General features: G+C 42.3%; 1 protein-coding gene across 1 annotated transcript in view; it reads right to left on the bottom strand.

Moving 5' to 3' along the window:
- The window catches only part of LOC127626960 (TANK-binding kinase 1-binding protein 1-like), a 73131-nt gene that overhangs the window by 32273 nt on the left and 21135 nt on the right, over positions 1-19723 (bottom strand). Inside the window, exon 2 of the mRNA XM_052103123.1 lies at positions 1197-1430. Coding sequence (XP_051959083.1) covers positions 1197-1421 — 225 coding nt within the window. The 5' untranslated portion in view covers positions 1422-1430. The remainder of the gene's footprint in view (positions 1-1196; positions 1431-19723) is intronic.

The following is a 19723-nucleotide window of genomic DNA, read 5'->3' as shown; positions in this document are numbered from 1 at the left end:
TTTCACAACACTTTAGACTGTAATTTAAGAGTTAAGCATCTGACGCACCGAGTCACGTAACACAACAGCATTGCGTCGATTTCAGTGAAATGCTTCTATAGGCGCAGAGCCAACAAAAGTGCCTCTGGTAAAAAACCTCTTTACATTTTTTCTTTGAAACCTGTAAGAGTATATCTCTATTTTTGTTTGATACACCGCTTTAAAAAGTTAATTCATTTTTCATGCATCAGTGCGATGATAAACATGATGTACAGATACGTGTATTGTGGGACATTATTCCCCCCAAAATTGAAAATACATTTAGTTATTTTTAATAACTTTCAACATTAACAAATTTGTGAATTATTTTGCTTCATTTTAATATAAATGATGTTATATTTTATTTAGATATCATTGTATAATATGGTTCTACTCATTGACATTAGTAAATGTGTTCCTATATTTACTGTGCATTTTCACATTGAGAATCAATCGCTTCATCCAAAAGCTAAAATATTTTGCTTTTAGAGGCTTTATATGGGGTAAGTATGAAAATAAGGTCCATTTTGAACTGTTCTGAGACCAGTACAAACAGACTGGAGGTTAAGTCATTCACTAAATAGGGGTCAAGGGGACAACCTATTGATGCAGCTTAGACCACTCTCTCCTAAAATCTGACCAAAAGATCAGTTTCAGGCTGCAGATGATGTTTGCACCACTCAACATCTTTGGCAGACATGGGACAGTACATAGATTCAGAATTTATAATACAATTTTTTTACCTGGTTGGCAGTGATTGGATGATGATAACCATCATTTTGAAAAATAATAATTTATTCAGCTTTTTAGCTGAACATGAAATCCAACGCTCATGGAAACATAATATATAATAAAAAATAAAGCAAATTAAAATAAAATCGGACTTTCTATAGCCTGGTATTATTTAAAGTTCACAACTTAATCCCACTGTCCACATATGTGGAAATAAAATTTTAGGAAAACCATTAGCTCTAGATTTTTTTTTTTTTGCTTGTTTATTAGGCGCTACTAGGTACAAATAAAAAAGGGAAATGGAAACTCTCAGGAGCTTAAAGCAAAACTGTGCTTTAAAACTGCCCCAATCAGACTCCCGGTAGTTATACCACTGACCAGCATCTAAGGTGACTTCTGCTGATATCTGTTATCTGAGGGTAAAGGATCTTTCAGGTGTACTGTACCTTTATCTCATAAATCTTGAGTTTTCTTTTGATGTCTGCATTTTCTCTCTCAAGTCCAGCCAGTCTGGTCTTAATATCCTGGTAGGCACTGATGAGGGCAAAGTGGGAGGCGGAGTACATATCCTCTGATAATGGGGAGCTCGACCAGCCCACACCACAACCATCTTCTTTTAGCCCCTCGTTACCCCCCAGCAAGCCCAACTGTCCTCCAAAGAGAGACTCCATCTCCTCAACCTGTGAGACAGAGAAAGAGAGGAAAGGAGACAGAATGCCCAAGTTGTTTATGTGAATCAAAATATGTGAGCTAATCAGCCTTGGGAGGCAAAATCATTCATCTTTAACATAATTGTCAGTGCTCTGGTTGAGGTGCAGGTCCTTCTATTTATGCCGTCCTCTTCACCCATACTAAGGATTTTCTTTCCCAGCTATGCTTCTTACTAGTATCTTACTAGTCATTACTTAATAGTAATGACATTGATGCACTTGCCCATGAAAAGGATGCACAGTATATGTGGAGACAATATTGGTTATCGGCCAATATTGGTGATTTTTAAAAATAAAACATTTATTGGTATGGGTTGACTCAAAGGGTTATTCAAATGTGGATTGTCATTTCTGCCTATTTTTAGATTTAGATTACTTTTGCCGTCAACTAAAAGAGATAGGGATCATTTACAGCACAGATATACAGCTTTAAGGGCACGATTTTTTGAGGGGCCCTTTCCCTTTAAGAGCGCTTACAAATTAGTTGCTGTGGACAGGGCACGGTAACAGAGCTGTGTATGTTTCTGCATAAAAATTAGTTGTTTTTTACTTGTAAAGTTTAAAAAACTTTAACTTAAGTAATCTGCATTAAACTAAGCAATAAACTCAGCTCTGAATTATTCATATTAATTTATCCATTTAACATACAAATCTATTGACTTTATTAAATATTTTCAGACAAAATAGTATAGATTTTTAATATCTGCTTTTCATCGGTTTATCAATTCTAACTTTAAAATAATTATCAGCTTATTTTTAATTACCAGCCAGAATTTTAATATTGGTGCCCCCTACTGCAAACAGTATCAAATAAAAACATCTTCAAAGGGCAGAGAGCTTCCTGTTCCTAAAACATATGCCCTTGAATCTCTCTGGACATGTTTGGACTTTTGGGGAACAATAATATTATTATACACTCTGTCAATGAGACTTTATAAATTATTCAGGAAGACAAAGGCCAGAGACATTTAAAAGAGCTGAGCTGCGTGACCTAACTCCAGTAGATGCTGTGCTGCTAAGAGGACGACATCATCACCTAGCAACAGTCACTACAGCTGAGAGCACCTGTATAATTATTATTTAAAAGCACTTAGGTGCTCAGCAAATTTGAGTGTGGTGATGACATTTAACCTTGCTGGAGAAAATATGCAATTCATAAGCCTGTTATATGTTATCAGTATTGGCAGGATACATTAAATCTAAAGTATGTTACAAAACCAAAATTTGAAATACAAGGGGAACATTTCTTTTTCAATCAGGTTTCCTTAAATTTCTCCAAACTGTCATTGGTCAACAAACAGATAATCCAACCCCAAACCCATTAGCTGGGGTTGGATTACCGCTTTCTGCAAAACCCCAAAATAAGCAGTTTTCTTAAGTGCATGCAAACATTCTCAAAATTTTACAGAATGCACTATATATATGGAATAAAAGATATGGAAGCCTCAGCAAAGCCAAAGGTTTTCCACACAGCAAACTATCAAGAAACTATGCTTCTAACCACAGATGGAGAGCTGTAGTTCCAACCACACAACTTTGCGATGCTGTGTGCGACTGTATGGTGGAACTGCTTATCGGGAAAAAACAAATCACTACGTTGGTAACGATGGAACTTGTGACCATAGTTGGCTAACAATGCTTTTGGGAAACACACCCCTGGTCAGGAGGCTCAAATGTATTTTTTTTTTTTTAAACAGAGCACTGTTTTAAAAGAACCACGGAGACACCTTTACACTGGGGGTCAACCTGTTTTAACTGTTCTTAAATAGTGCTTCAACTTGTCTAATGTTGTGAGATCTCATTGTGCTGTGGGAAGTGAATCAGACAGCCATGTCTGTATATGTTTAACTCTGTTGGTACCCTGTGTGTTGCCTTCATACACTTCAGTCCCTGGGGCCCACTCTCTGCAGCATTATGAATTGCTCCAACGATATCACCAACACTTATTCACTGGAAACAGCTCTAAATCAACGTGGCAGGGCACACACACACATTGGTACTCCTATCATTATGAGGACTTTCCATTGGCGTAATGGTTTTTATACTAAGTTAATAATTTTTTCTATCTTTAACCCTACCCCTAAAGGCTAGGGCAGGGGAACTCAACTTTGGAAAGCCAGGGGGCCAGAAAGCAGGTTTCCTTTAGCCTCGAGGGCAGCACTATTTTTTTTTTATATTTTAATACATATTTTAATAACCTTTCTTTAATGAGGCAAGCAGACTATGATATATGCTATTTAATACATTATGGACACATGTAATTAACACAAGTAAAATAAAACATTATATATAGATATGGCAAAGTTCTTGTAAAAGTGTCACGAACCCCGCTCCTCTGCCCCATCTCCGCTTCCTCGAGCACGCACCCATACACTCCGAGCGTGCTCGCTTCCCGCTCCCTCGCTCCGCCCCCTTGAGCTCGTACGCTCTTTTTCCTCCCTCAGGCTTTCACGCCCGGTTTGCTATTACGAGCTCTCGCTCGTAAACTCTCTCCCCCCTCTGACACACATGCACTCCGCGAGCGTGCTCTCTTCCCGCTCATCTGCCAGAACATTATGACCACTTACACTCACGCGCTTCCTATCCCCACACATTAGTTACACCTGCACTCGTCTCGTCACCTGTCATTGTTTACACCTGCACTCGCCCCTATAAATACACTATCCTTCCGTTTGTTTCCCGTTGGTTATTGTATGTATTTAGATTCCCGTGTTTATGCCCCCGCTAGTCTCGTCTAGTTTTGCCCCTGCTAGTCTCGTCTAGTTTTGCCCCTGCAGTTTCGTCTAGTTTCGACCTCCCTCCTCTTGATTATCCTCTTAGCTTGCCAACTCTCTCGTTCCCCTGTCTTTGTTCCCGCTAGTCTCGTCTTGTCCTTCGCCCTAGTTGTTAACTGTTTTCCCCGCTTATCGTTCACCTCCCTCATTAGATCTGCCCCCTTGTTTATATCGTTGTTTCCCGGCTTCCGACCTTACGCTCCCCTCGACTACTCTCACTGGATTTCCCTTGTTTTGTACTTTTGCCTGCACTGCTTTTAATAAACATTAAAAGCAGTTTCATCCCATTGTGACTGTCTCATCTTGTGTGTGTGTGACCAGGTTACAGAATAACCAACCTCACCGTGAGACAGTCACAATGCCACGGATTCAGCGCAGCTCTCTAGAGCGGATTTTTGTGGCGTGTTCTGGCGCTGGATTTGCGGCTGGGAGAGATTACCACGCACTCACGGCCCAGGGACAGCAGGTAAGCACTTTGTTTGACTTTTGTCACCCTGTTCTACCTGTGTCTGTCCCTGAGCCCGTTGATGCTCCCAGCGCATTTCTGGCGCCGTGAGCCTTCAACCCCTGAGAGGTTTGGCGGCTCTTCGGACGCTGACCAAGGGGTTTTTTGCGAGGCAGCGGTTATGTAACCCATAGCCCGCCCTTAACATTGTGGAGCCAGCGGCTCGACTCGTGTGTTTGGGCCAGGAGTCGACCCTTGGAGGATTATGTTGTGGATTTTTGTGCCCTGGCCAACCAGGTGAATTTTAATGAGGTGGCTCTGAAGACTATTTTTCAGTGTGGACTGAATGAGCCAACCTCATCATTAATGCCTGGTGGTCGCTGCTCCCTCAACCTGGCTCAGTTTATTGACCTCGCCCTACTGTACGCTGGTTCCTCGTTTACTGTGGGGGAGGCAGATACTGAACCAGCGCTCTACACCACGGCCCCCGCTTTGAGGCCTACCACGGCCCCCGCTTTGAAGCCTGACTCGGCCCCAGTCCCTAAGCCTGACTCGGCCCCAGTCCCTAAGCCTGACACGGCCCCAGTCCCTAAGCCTGACACGGCCCCAGTCCCGAGGCCTGTCACGGCCCCAGCCTCGAGGCCTGGCACGGCCCGCGAGTCAACGCCCATGCCCGCCACGGCCAACGAGCTCCTCCCCCTCTCAAGCCTCTCAGGGCTCCCCCTCTCGAGTCTTTCAGGGCTCCTCCTCCTCTCAAGCCTCTCAGGGCTTCGTCTCTCGAGTCTTTCAAGGCTCCCCCCCTCAAGCCTCTCGAGCCTCCCAGGGCTCGGCCACTAGAGGCTCCTATGGCTCTGCCTCCCGAGCCTCCTCGGCTCCCCTCCAGAGCCTCCCTCGGCTCCACCTCCCGAGCCTCCCAGGGCTCGGCCACTAGAGGCTCCTATGGCTCTGCCTCCCGAGCCTCCTCGGCTCCCCTCCAGAGCCTCCTCACGGCTCCACCTCCCGAGCCTCTCATGGCTCTGCTCCCTAGGACTCCAGAGCTTCCTAGGGCTCCGCCTCTCGAGCCTTCCACGGCTCCACCGCCAGAGCCTCCTACGGCTCCACCTCCCGAGCCTCTCATGGCTCTGCTCCCTAAGACTCCAGAGCCCTCTAGAGATTCAGCCTCTGGAGCCTCCTCGTGACTCCGCCTCCTCGGCGTCACCTCCCCGGCTCTGCCTTCAGAGCCTACCAGGGCTTCACTCCTGGAGCCTCCTATGGCGCCACCTCCCACGGCGTCACCTCCCTCGGCTCTGCCTCCAGAGCCTTCCAGGGCTTCACCTCTGGAGCCTCCCTGGCGCCACCTCCATGGGCTCCACTTCCTGAGCCTTCCAGGCCTTAGCCCCTAAAGCCCCCCTTGGCTCCACCTCCAGAGCCTTCCAGGCCTTAGCCCTAAAGCCTCCTTGGCTCCGCCTCCTGAGCCTTCAGGCCTTAGCCCTAAAGCCCCCTTGGCTCCACCTCCAGAGCCTTCCAGGCCTTAGCCCCTAAAGCCTCCTTCGGCTCCACCTCCGGAGCCTTCCAGGACCCCACCTCCGGAGCCAACTACGGTGCCGCCCCTGGCGGCTCCGCCTTTCACGGCTCAGCCCGGACTTCCTGACCCTCTACCTGTCCTGTGGCCTCTTCCCTGGCCTCCGGACCCTATTCCTGTCTGGTGGTCACCTTCCAGACCCCGGACCCAATCCCTGTCCTCCAGTTGCCTTCCAGACCTCCTGACCCAGTCTCTGCCCTATGGCTGCCCCCTAGACCTCCCGACCACCCGCCTGTCCACTATGTTCCCCTGACCTTGCCTTGAACTGCCCGTTGACCCCCATGGACTGTTTCATTCCCCTTTTGTGCCTTCTGTCCCCTCGAGCTCACTACGCTCGTTCTGTCCCCTCGAGCTCACGCGCTCGTTCTGTCCCCTCGAGCTCACGCAACCCAGCGTGGCCGTCAGGAGCCGTCCTATTCAGAGGGGAGTACTGTCACGAACCCCGCTCCTCTGCCCCATCTCCGCTTCCTCGAGCACGCACCCATACACTCAGGCGTGCTCGCTTCCGCTCCCTCGCTCCGCCCCTTGAGCTCGTGCGCTCTTTTTCCTCCCTCAGGCTTTCACGCCCGGTTTGCTATTACGAGCTCTGGCTCGTAAACTCTCTCCCCTCTGACACACATGCACTCCATGGCGTGCTCTCTTCCCGCTCATCTGCCAGAACATTATGACCACTTACACTCACGCGCTTCCTATCCCCACACATTAGTTACACCTGCACTCGTCTCGTCACCTGTCATTGTTTACACCTGCACTCGCCCCTATAAATACACTATCCTTCCGTTTGTTTCCCGTTGGTTATTGTATGTATTGTATGTATTTAGATTCCCGTGTTTATGCCCCCGCTAGTCTCGTCTTGTCCTTCGCCCTAGTTGTTAACTGTTTTCCCCGCTTATCGTTCACCTCCCTCATTAGATCTGCCCCCTTGTTTATATCGTTGTTTCCCCGGCTTCCGACCTTACGCTCCCCCTCGACTACTCTCACTGGATTTCCCTTGTTTTGTACTTTTGCCTGCACTGCTTTTAATAAACATTAAAAGCAGTTTCATCCACATTGTGACTGTCTCATCTTGTGTGTGTGTGTGACCGGGTTACAAAAAGTGTGGTTGTTTAAAAAAAAAAATGTGATATACTATTATTATAACAATCATATATAGGCCAATATATTTTTTGTTTGTTTATTTTAAAAGATTCACACTTTCAAATGTAGGCTGTATACTGCTCTGGAATGCACCACTCTAAAAATGACAATGTTCAATAAAAATGTACATTTAGAGTAATGTAATTTTTTTTTTTTGGCATATATAGAAGAAGATGATCTGTTCTGTTGTTGTCACTGTCAAAGATTGCCATGACGCACTGGCCTCCTAGTGAACACACGACGCGCACACACACACACACACACACACACACACACAGAGATAATTAACAGAGGAGCATGTTCGGGAGGAGCATGTTAATTTGAATCTGACAAATCACAGCCAACGAGCAGGAGTATATAAGCCGCTGATAACCTCCTTCCTGTGACAACAGGTGTTGCCCATCAGCCTCATTACCTCACCGCAGCTTGTTCAGGGTGTGCTCTATCCAGCGATTGTTCGTCATCTTTTAACATGAATATCACAATTGTTTCTCCCTCCAAAGTGCCCTTCGGAGCGTGATTTATTTCATTCTGAACACAGGGGCATCATGCAACACAGAAGTCCTTTCAACTGACCAATAATCTAATGAAAATATCTTTTCAAACCAACACAGACATTTTAACGCAAGTTTGCTGCCACACAGCACTCAATCTGACCATTCCACAGCACACTGCATTTATACACAGCCTCTGTACGAACAGACATGAGCCGAATTTGGCTCCGCAACCGGCAGATCATGCGCCGCATCCCAACTCATTCAAAAACATCCTGCAACCTGTCTCGCTTGCTCTCAGCATTATTTACGTATATTGTACCGCAGGGGGTTGTCATTCTCCTAAGGACCGAATGACCACAAGTATAACCTTCAGTAATGATTGCAAGTCAATTTCTCCTGCATATCTGCATGCAGTACAGAGACAAAGCTCTTATTTCTCAGATCATTTTGTCATTTTCACATTGTGAATTAAGACGTACTCTATTTCCCTGCATTTCTGTATGCAGCACAGAGCTTCAACTCAAATGCATTCCTAGATAATTCACACCAATTGCTACATGACGCATTTCCTATGCAAGATGTATATTGCACTACAGGTGACAGTTATACTCCTAAAGAGCGAATGGCCAAATGTGAATCCTTCAATGATGATTACAAGTCCATGCATATCTGTATGCAGTACAGACACAAAGTTCTTATTTCTCAGATAATTTTATGCTGTTTTTTTTCACATTGTTTATTAAGATGTAATGTATTCCCAGTGGCGGAGCTTGGGGGTAGCCAGGAGTGGCCGTGGCCACCATGGAATGAAGCCTGGTCCCATTGGCCGCATCACTCGCAAAAGCATGTACTGCCCGAAAATATCTGTGCCACCACAGACTGATCGCTGGCCCCTGCCCGGCCACCCTTGTGAAAAATCCTGGCTCTGCCCCTGTGTATTCCCAAGCACATTTGTTTCACCTAAATATGATTATTTGGTCTTTTCTACAGCAACGCCACAATTTGCGCCTTCTGCAGGGGTATCGCCAATATTACTTCTAGCAGGTCTCTGCAAGAGCTCTTTTAGTTTTCCTTTTACTGGATCGCATGCAGGTTTACCTCTCGCTCTTTCTATCTAGGTGTCTTTCTAAGTTTAAGTTAAGAAAGCACAACTGCGGTGCTTCTGCCTTCGGCTCACATCATACCTAAGCAGCACAAACGTGCCACAACTATGACGTCTTTTGGGTCACGCAACAAACTCCCACGACACCGCAAAGCAGCGCAAATGTGTTTTCCAGGTGCCGCAACTGCGGACACTTTCAGGCCGTGCCACTAAATCTCCCACAACACCGCAATCATGTTTCCTGTTTCCTCTTATTAAAACTCTAGTGGCATAGCTCATAAATATATACCCATCAAAAAACGCAATTCAGCAAGGTTCTTTATTCTGCGCCACCCGCCATTCGAATGCAGTGTGGGCTCTTGCGTTCAGACGCAGTGTGAGCCTATGCAATTTGGCCACAGGTTCTCCTGTTTACATCACAGTGTGGGCTCTCCCGTTCAAATGCAGTGTGAGCCTCAGCACATTGGTCGCAGGCTCTCCCATTCGAATCACAGTGTGGGCCCTCCCGTTCGACTGCAATGTAGGCTCTCCCGTTCGAATCAAAGGGTGGGCTCTCCCATTCGTATGCAGTGTGAGATTTCATGTTATTCATTCCGTGGGCACTCCTGGCCGAAACGTAGTATGAACTACTGTTTGAGTGCAGTGGTGGTGCAGCAATCTAAAGAGCTTTTTAGCTTTTCCCATTAACCTTGGCATTTCCTTTGATCATGGTCGAAATGAGCCCAACACACAATAAGGTGTGCCTAAATGTGATAAACCATGTGTGCCCTATTTGATACTGCAGCCACAGTGCCCCACCAGATAATGTGCTGCAGTGCACACCCACGCGCGATACTGCCGCAGCATTGTCCGCATTACTCTCGATTATGCCACAGCATATTGCCGCAGCAGTACCCTGCCATGACAAACATAATAAAATTGTATTCTTAACTAACCTTTCGCTTCCTTCAAAGCTGCATATTAATGGAATTTAAATGTTTTCCATAATTAAAAATTTGCTTCCCTTACAGACGTATATAAAGGTAATAAATTAACCTATTCCTAACTAACCATTTGCTTCCCCTACAGGTAAGTACAAACTAACCTTTGCTTCCCTTACAGGTGTTGATAAATCTAACAAAGTCTTTTGTGCCCTACTTGATCCCGCTACAACAGTGCCCTGCCATGACAAATGTAATAAATTTGTATTCTTAACAAAAATGTTGCTTCCCTCTAAGCTGCATATGAACGTAAACGACACGTTTTCCATGACTAACCCTTTTCTTCCCTTACAGACGTATATAAAGGTAATACATTTATGTATTCCTAACTAACCATTTGCTCCCCTACAGGTAAGTACAAACTTACATTTGCATCCCTTACAGGTGTTGATAAATTTAATGAAGTCTTTTGTGCCCTACTCGATACCACAGCAACAGTGCTCCATTCACACTAAATGTGTGTACAAGGTTGTTAATATTTTCTCCACAGGTGCTTCCAATATCTAAGGTCCATACTTTAATAGAAAAGAATCTACAGCAATGGAAACACAGCAGCGCTCCCACAGGAGCTCCTTCACTATGCCCCCAAATACTCAATCCACTGCAGCAGCAGTGGTTTAAACTCTGCTCCCATAGAGTTCTATTGTGTGAGGCCACCTCTGCAAACAAGCCCTATTTGATTGCTTGCTGGGCTTACCCATTTGAATGCTTTGAACTCTCTCTCTCTCTCTCTCTCTCTCTCTCTCTCGCACACAGCTTGAATCGCAGTGTGAGCCCTCCCTTTCGAACACAGCACAAGCCTACTCTCGTTCTCATTTTCCCCGTTCGATTGCTTGCTGGGCTTACCTGTTTGAATGCCGTGAGCTCTCTCTTTCCATAGAGCATTCTCCCATTCGACTCACAGTTGAGCCCTCCCTTTCGAACACAGTGTGATCCAACTCTCATTCTCACCTTCCCCGTTCGAATGCATGCTTGGCTAACCCGTTCAAATAGCTTGAGCTAAACCTCTCTCTCTTAGAACAGTCTCCCGTTTGAATGGCAGTGTGAGCCCTCCCTTTCGAACGAAGCACGAGCCAACTCTAATTTTCACCTTCCCTGTTTGCATACAGTGAGCCCATCCACTTCTACGACGAGTGATGGTCTCTCCTTCAAATCGCAGCGTAGCCCTCTCGACCAGCCATCGTACAAGAATCCACCTTCAATCAAACGCGTAAAGCCCTCCCTCTATACAGATTTTGAGGGAAGAACAATTCAGAAGCAAATATAATTTTTGCTGACTTGCTGTCCTAAACAATTCCTGCCATAGTCATGGTACTGTCCTTTCATCTTAACGCCTTTTTGGGGGTAATCAGGAGTCGAGTCTTGAGCTCCTAGCCCTTCAGTATACGGACTGCAAGCCAAATACCTTTACTGCTTTAACACAAAATTACTTTAACATACTAACTACTGAAACACACGCAAACACAATTCATGTATGGATTGTTTTTTTCTAAATGAGAACATCCCAAACAATTTCCAAAGGGAGTTTTTGTCAGATTTAGCTTACTATAGGAGACAAATTTGTCCCCAAACTATATCTAAGTATGTACACACAGAAACAGATATAATGCAGTTACAATACTGTAAGAAAATTGTTTACATCTATACTGTAATCTATGTTTAATAAGATGATATGGAGATGCATGCAGCATCAGGTTGTCCATCTGATACAGTATGGTGTAAGGAGCTTTTAAAACACACAAAATGAGTCACATGCTCCTTGCATAGGGTGCTATTTTTGACCACTTATATGCATACCAATGTTCATAAACATACAATGAAATCTTGGACCTCTTCCTGGGTTTTCTCTCTATTCTGCTCACTCTCTATTTCGCTCTCTCTTGATCCTTCAGGGTAATCCAGAAAAACACCTACCCACACTGATACATTTGTGCAGGGGGGAAATTGTTGTTCTGATGAAGGTGTGAATGTATGTAGGTGGAAAAATATTACTTTAGAGACATTTTGACCCACTACATTAATACAAGTGTGTTCTCACACAGGTCTTCTCTCTGTGCAGATAGCAGGAGCTGCAACACAATGCACTTCTGGCATGTGATGTTAGAGAAAACATATTTGCTATATTCACACAACAGGTGTGATTCGAATTGCCCTGTTCATACAACAGCATACAGGAGAGGTTTGAATACTGTCTGGATGAATGAAGTCAAGCCATATTTCTATTCTTGTGATAACTTTGAATAAGGCCTATAATCATGGTAACGGTTAAATAAGTACATATCAAATATGGCAAGTTCCATCACAAAGAAAATTCTTATCACATCAACACAACGTTATTTAGTAAACGAGTCCAATCGAGGTCAAACGAGTACAATCTGTCAAATCTTAATTTAACCAATAGATCTATAAAATAATTTTACTCTTTTTAACTAGGTGTAGAGTATACAGCACTTTGGTCGTGCACAACCACACAACTGATGGATGCAGCTCTGGTGGAAAGACAAATCTTTTTCTTTTTTTTTTTTTTCAGGGAGTAACTTTAGTTATAGAATGTAGTTGTCACTCTCGTTTATAATGGAACAGTGTGTCAACATAACCCTATTTAGCACTTTAAAACAGGACTGACAACTGTGTTCTGCTGCTGTTTGAATGTAGCTCTTGACCTACTATGGACAGGAGTTCTGTTCTCACACAAACACCCAGCCATCCCAGCCTCAGAAAATAAGGGCTTAAGCACAGGAATTAACACAAATCTGACAATTTGTCAGGGCTCAAAACCCTGGCATTATGTGAGAAAATATCAGAATGGGACAGTCTTCCCATGGCTAGCTCATCAGGCATCCATCTCCAATCTCAATCTCTGCTCCATTTCCTCTTCTATTGTCTTTCTCTGCTTTGCACCTCATTTTGAGCACACCTATTATGAATTCCACAGCTCATTAGGGCAATTATCACAGGAAGTCATTTGTTACCTGGGGCACAGAATAGATAGAACAGTCATGGACCCATATGCACACATACGCATACATTCTCTCTCTCTCTCTCTATCTGGCTCTCTGTCTGGCTCTCTCTCTCTCTCTCTCTCTCTCTCTCTCTCTCTCTCTCTCTCTCTCTCTCTACACACACACACACACACACACACACACACACACACACACACACACACACACACACACACACACACACACACACACACACACACACACACACACACACACACACACACACACACACACACACACACACACACACACACACACACACACACACACACACACACACACACACACACACACACACTTCCTTAGAGATATTTTCAGCAGCTTAGCAACTCATTATAAATGTCAACAGAGTGGCTACAAAAAAGAAAGAAAATAGCTAGACCTATTTTTAAAGAGCTGTTCTAGGTTGTGACACAGTGAAAGTTTCTGCTAAACACGTAAAATAAATTATTGTGGCAGGGTGGAGGGCGGGGCCGGGTCGTGATCCTACACACCCGGTCCGTAAACGATCTCTCTCTCCCTCACGATCCTCTGCAGTCGACCTTTATCCCTCTCGAAGGCTTGATTAGCCTAATATGTGTAGGTGGGTTTGCCCCATCCTCCACCCTGCCACAATTATGTTTAGGGTTAAGACGTGCAAATTCTGTAATATAAAATGTGTTAGGTTTGTAACTAGACTTATCTTATTATGGAATGGATTAGCATTTCTTTGTCAAACTTAAAAAACAAGTCTCACCTATGATTCTGAATTTTGCAACAATAAGGTTCTATTTATTAACATTAGTAAATGCAGAACATATTATAAACTAACAATTCATATGTTTTACTGCACTTATTAATCTTAGTTAATGTAACCTTATGAAAATATAATTGTTCATTGTTGGTCAATGTTAGTACATAATGTATTAACCAATGTTGTTTACATTGTATTATAATGTAATAGTAAATTCATTAAGTAATTAACATTAACCAAGATCAATAAGTTCTGTAAATTGTGGTTATTGTTAGTTCGTGTTAATGTAGTTAACTAATGTTAACAAATGAAACCTTTCCATTTAATTTACTTGAATTTTAGACTGTTCTTCACACAAAGCTATCATATGACTGCCCAAGTCATAAGGACCACTTTTATGATTCTTTAATGGTGCCTTTTGCTTTCTTCTTTTTTGTCATTTTGCAGTTTGACAGCCCTCAGTTTAATCAAAAGTGGCTAGATTATCAAAAATTCATTTTATGTGTTCTACAGTATAAGAACATTCCATGACATTAACTGATGATAGAATTTAGATTTTTGGGTAAACTATTACTTTAATTGTGCATTAAGTCCCATATAATAAATAATTGTTTTTATTTGATAATGGTCAGCAGGGAAGGGATTTTGTAGGGTAGGTGGGGGTGAGAGATTTTGCTGGTTGTTTTTGTGTGGTAGGCCTATTTGTTAGAATCAATAACTAAACCTCCAAAAGACATCCAAATGTGCACACTGAAAAGTCACACAAACTATTATCAGGTATAGATAAAGACAGTTTGCATTAATGATGTGGTGGACATAATATCTTGTTGAAATGTTGCTACTGTTCAAACCAGTACAAGAGAGATTAGCATGGATAGCCTCTGAATTATTTCATTATAAAATTTTGGAATGCCAGCATCCAACTGTCCCTGCTGATCGCAACTCTACTGCAGACAGAGCTATTGCATAATTTCCCAGTCACACTTGCTCATGAAATTGGCTCTCCTCCTAAACATTTACCAATGAGCCACCTGCAGTTACAGACAGCAGGACACAGTCGTATCGGACTCGAGCCCATTTTGGAATACAGGGATCTGGCTGCTGTAATGCAGATATCGTGGCACAGACACATAAACAAACAAGCACACACCTGTTATATCAATGTGGTGTGTGTCTGTGTGCATATGTGTGTTTGTGTGTCCCTGGCATGGTTTCTGGCCCCTCACTTGGCAGGCTGTTAACAGGGCAGCAGAGGAGGTGTGATTTTACTGCTTGTGATAAAATGACCACTGCAGTTCCACAGGTGTGCAACATCCTTGCTACCTTGCACACACACACACACACACACACACACGCACACACGCACACACATGCACGCACATGCACGCGTGTGTTGCTATCCTTATGAGGACTCTCCATAGACATAATGATTATACTGTACGAACTATAGATTCTATTCTATAAACCTACCCCTAAATCTAACCCTGACAAAAAACGTTCTGTGTTTTTTAATTAAAAAAATATATAGATATATTTAGCATGTTTTTAAGCAATTTCAAGTATGGGGACACTAGAACTGTCCTTATAAACCACATTTATAGCAAAATACCCTTGTAATTACCAGTTTGTAATCTAAAAAAAGTCCCCCTCCCCTTTATTGTAGAATCAGCTATCATTTGGTCTTGGAAGCATGAAATATAGTAGGAAACAAGAGATGAGATGACATTAATACAGCATATGATGGGAATAGAACCAAAAGCACAGTATTTACAGTATGACCAAAATTCTAGGCCAAATAAGGCATCCTTTATCGTTTGGAATAGATTTTTGTTTTCTTTTGCCATGGAGCAATAAAACATAACTGTTAATAAAATTATTTACATTTGCAAAATTCAGAGGGTTTACAACAGAGAATACTCTGTCATGCTTTTGCTTTTGCCCATTATACTTTAGCAATTTTAGAATGGCTAAAACAAAAGCGGAGTCCCCTAGATCAACTGGTAAAGGTTATGGGTTTAATTTCCAGGAAACCAAAATACTGATAACATCTTGAATTCACAATTTTTTTTATTCATTCAGTTTAGATTTACAGGTATGCACATCAGTAAATATTTCTGTAAATATGCCAGTTTAGCTAATACAGCTAATTTTCAACTTTAGTCCCTGGGAAGGTATTCTATTAAAAAGCAGGTATAAAAAGGGATATCATTCTTAGAACCCAAGTGAAAATAGACTTCATAAAACAATATCATAAATGCATACATACATACACAAAAAGATGACAATATCTTAAAAGCATATTTGATTCACAGCTGATGAAATTTGAGTATAATCACACTGTTGATTTTCTTTTAACCATGATTTTAAAGTGCATATAAATGAGCGATAGGTTTTACAAGCCCTGTGTAGGAGTATATAAGTAGGCATGAGAAACTTCTTTCAACTTTTTACACAAGACATAAATGTCTGGTTCAGAATCATTGGTTTGTCTCTTGGTAAAAAACATACCAACTGTTTTCTGTACACTGAGGTGGAGACAGGAATCACTAAGCCATTGCGCAAAACATGCCATCACAGCAGTGAGTTAACCTGTGGCTTGTTGTTTAGTCTTTGCCTACACATAAACCACAGTATCATCTGGATACAACTGCACCTCACATTCACTGCAAACAATGGGCAAATCATTGACATATAAATTAAACATGAGAGGTCCAAAAATGGATCCCTGAAGTACACCAATATAATAATGAAGGGCCGGAGACAACTCTAATCTTTACTCTCTGAATCCTTCCATCCAAGGATGATTCTGTCCATTTAATTGCCTTGGCTGTAAAATTGAACCTTGACAACATTGTAAGAAGACTACTATGGTCAACTGTGTCAAAGGCCTTTCTTAGATCTAAACATATGGCTCCCACAACTCCACCCGCATCTAATTTCGATTTAACATTCTCTGGAAAAAAAAAAACTATTTGCTGTTTCTGTTGAATGATTGATTCTAAAGCCAAACTGCTTTGGATGTTATCTAAAAGGGCTGTTGTTAAAATGGGTGGTAAGTTGTTCAACCACATGCTTTTTGATGATCTTCGCCACAATAGGCAAAATACTGGTCTACCACTGTATCAATTTAATATACATCCTTTGCTTTTGAGTGCTTAAGGGAACTTCTTAATATTCCAACCTTGGACTCAATCACTATATCACTATTCTCGAATAATGGTTGGCTATAATTTACAGGTAAAACATCTCATGTTTGTTGGGAAGGGGTGTTAACTTTTAACTTCACAGATTCCACAAAATAAGAATTAAAAGATGTAGATATTTATAGTCCCAGACAGATATGTTTTGGTGGAAGGTTGATCGTTCCTGGTGCCAAGATTGAATTGTTTGTAGCCTCCAAGCATGGCCGTATTGATACGATTAATAATATTAAGATGTAGCCCACAATAGTGATGGTAGATCAAGCATCTGTTGGATTTTCCCTTAGGACTTTGCTAAATTTTCTTGGACACAACAGACACAAGAAGCCTTTTGATGTGGTTGTAAACTTTGTAGGAGCAGCACCTGCCACACCGCACACCTCTCTGTCGCTCATCTTGTTACACCAAGTTCATGGTTAGTTGCTTTGGATAAAGACATCTGACAAATGCTGACTTGTTAAGAATAACTTATTATAGACTGGGCCTCTGTGTGGACCATGGTGATATCATACAGTAACTCCTCAGTTAGGAGAGAAGATAGGGTTGGCATGAGTTGGTATGAGCAATGACAAAACTGAGTGGGTGTTGCAGAGAGAATCTGGTTGAGCCTGGTGGGCAAATCAGAGCTTTTATGCATGTATTTTTTACCATGGAGTAGGAGTAGGAGTGTATCCAGGCAGATATAAATTCTACAGCAAACTGCAAACTGGAGAGTGATGTGCTCATTTTTGGACATATAAATTCTAGTATCATGTGCCCTAATAGATAAGCAGCATATAATGTTTAAATAGGTTTGAGGAAGTCGATGTATTGATATATGTGTGGACTGCACAAAGATCTCAAAGAGGCATGTACACTACACTATGGCCAAAAGGTGTGAAACATTGTTCCAACATCTAATGGAAAGCCTTCCTAGAAGAGTACCAACATCCTATTATTGAAATTAAATGCTCTCTAAGCACATGTGGGTGTGGTGCTTGTGTGTCCACATACTTTTAACCATACAGTTTCTGTAAACAGTGAGGTAGACTGATTTTTAAAAGACATGGATAGGTGTGTATGATGTGTTCAGGGCAGAAAGATGAATAAGGAAGGTGAGCAGAGTGAGAGTGAGGTAGACCAGGTGTGCAAGCAAAATCGCACAGCTCACTATTACTCACTCATCCATCCATCCATCCATCCATCCATCCATCCATCCATCCATCCATCTATCTAAAATAAAAGTTCTGAAATCACAAGGACATTGTGGACACTCTAGTGAGCTTCCTATGTAGGCAGTATTTTAAGGCATCATAGGTCCGCTCCCAATGTGAAGACTGTTCCAGAAGGTAGGTATTTTAATTATAATTAGCTGCATTCATATGACTCACTGGAGTGCAGCATCATAGTTTTCCTGGCACCGCATTGTGCTTCTGACTTACTGGACAATTCGGATGAAGTATCATTACATGGGCAATGCCAGCACTAAAAGCAAAACAAGACGTTCCCTGCAGGGCTTTCATGAGAAATGTAAAATGTAGTGAATCATGAGAATGTGGCTTCACTATTGCTGTAGCAAAGTAGATGGCCACAGCATGCAAGTTTATTACTGTAATATTGTGGAGGATGAGGGTTTTAGAGTTAATGCCCATTGCAATAAAAACTGAACAAATAGGGAATATCCTTAGAATAAATCTAGAGTTCTGGCAAACTTGTTGCAATTTCCCAACCCATTATTTTCACATGCAAATAAGCATGTGATTCACTGCAAATGTTTAACAGAAGTGAACCTGCAGTAAGCCTTTGGTGATGATGAAAAATTTGCAGCAAAGCTCATTTGTATGTGAAAATAACTTTGCACAAAGTTTGACAGAACTCTACATTTATGTAAGTGTAATTCATTTAATTAGTTAACCTTTTGATTAGACTTTGGGAAATGTTTCATGTAACTTAAATGTGAGCTATTTTAGTGCATTTCTATCTTTATTCACTGTATTTGGAAAAAGTTTGTTTGGAAAATAATTTAACATATTGTTTAGTTTTCTTTTCTAAGAAGGAACAAATGCATTTTGACAAATAAAAAGTATACTGTATATTGTCTCAGTTACATACAAAAATTTGGTTCCCTGAGACAAAGGGAATGAGGCATTGCATTTAATAAAGCAGATGGGGAGTGTCCTGCCACACAAACTAGTTGAATCCTCTCTACAATAACACCAATATTCTAATATTGGCTATGGTGTTTGAGTCTTGGCCTTTTAGGCGCAAAGCTGTTTGCTATAAAAGCAGGCAAGCAAACACCATTCAGAAGTTTCTGACTGACGGGACAAGGAGTGCATTGCTTGCATCTCAATAGAACTTTGAGTGCAGCCAGAGTTCAAAGTGTCTCGTTCCCTTCGTCTCAAGGAACCGAGGTTATGTACATAACAAGACGTTCCCTAACGACTCAGTACACATGACATTGCGTTTGCTAATGCCTATTGGGAACAGAATCCCATCACGACACACTACACACCATAACCTTCCAGAGAGGAAACATGATGCCCCAATCCCACGGGACGGCGACTGACATGAGTATATGAACTACAGTCATATAGTATCAGTCAGGAAGTGAGTTTATTTATAATGAAAGTGCAGGTAGTTATGTAAAATGATGGGGATCCCATACTTAAAGGGAGGGGCATAAGAGTTGTTTGGAAAACTAAATATCAATTTCGAGAGAGACGTTATGTCTAGGTTGTAAAACCTTGCAAATGTGTTTTGAAAATAGCATCATGCTGCAAAACATATATCTTGAAAAGACACACCGTTCGTCCATGCCAGAGGCCATGCTTCTAGTTGAGCATGCTTCAA

Source organism: Xyrauchen texanus, chromosome 33 (assembly GCF_025860055.1).
Source record: "Xyrauchen texanus isolate HMW12.3.18 chromosome 33, RBS_HiC_50CHRs, whole genome shotgun sequence".
NCBI lineage: Eukaryota > Metazoa > Chordata > Actinopteri > Cypriniformes > Catostomidae > Xyrauchen > Xyrauchen texanus.
Note: the sequence above shows the minus strand (reverse complement) of the source record. Positions and strands in the feature narration are given on the sequence as shown.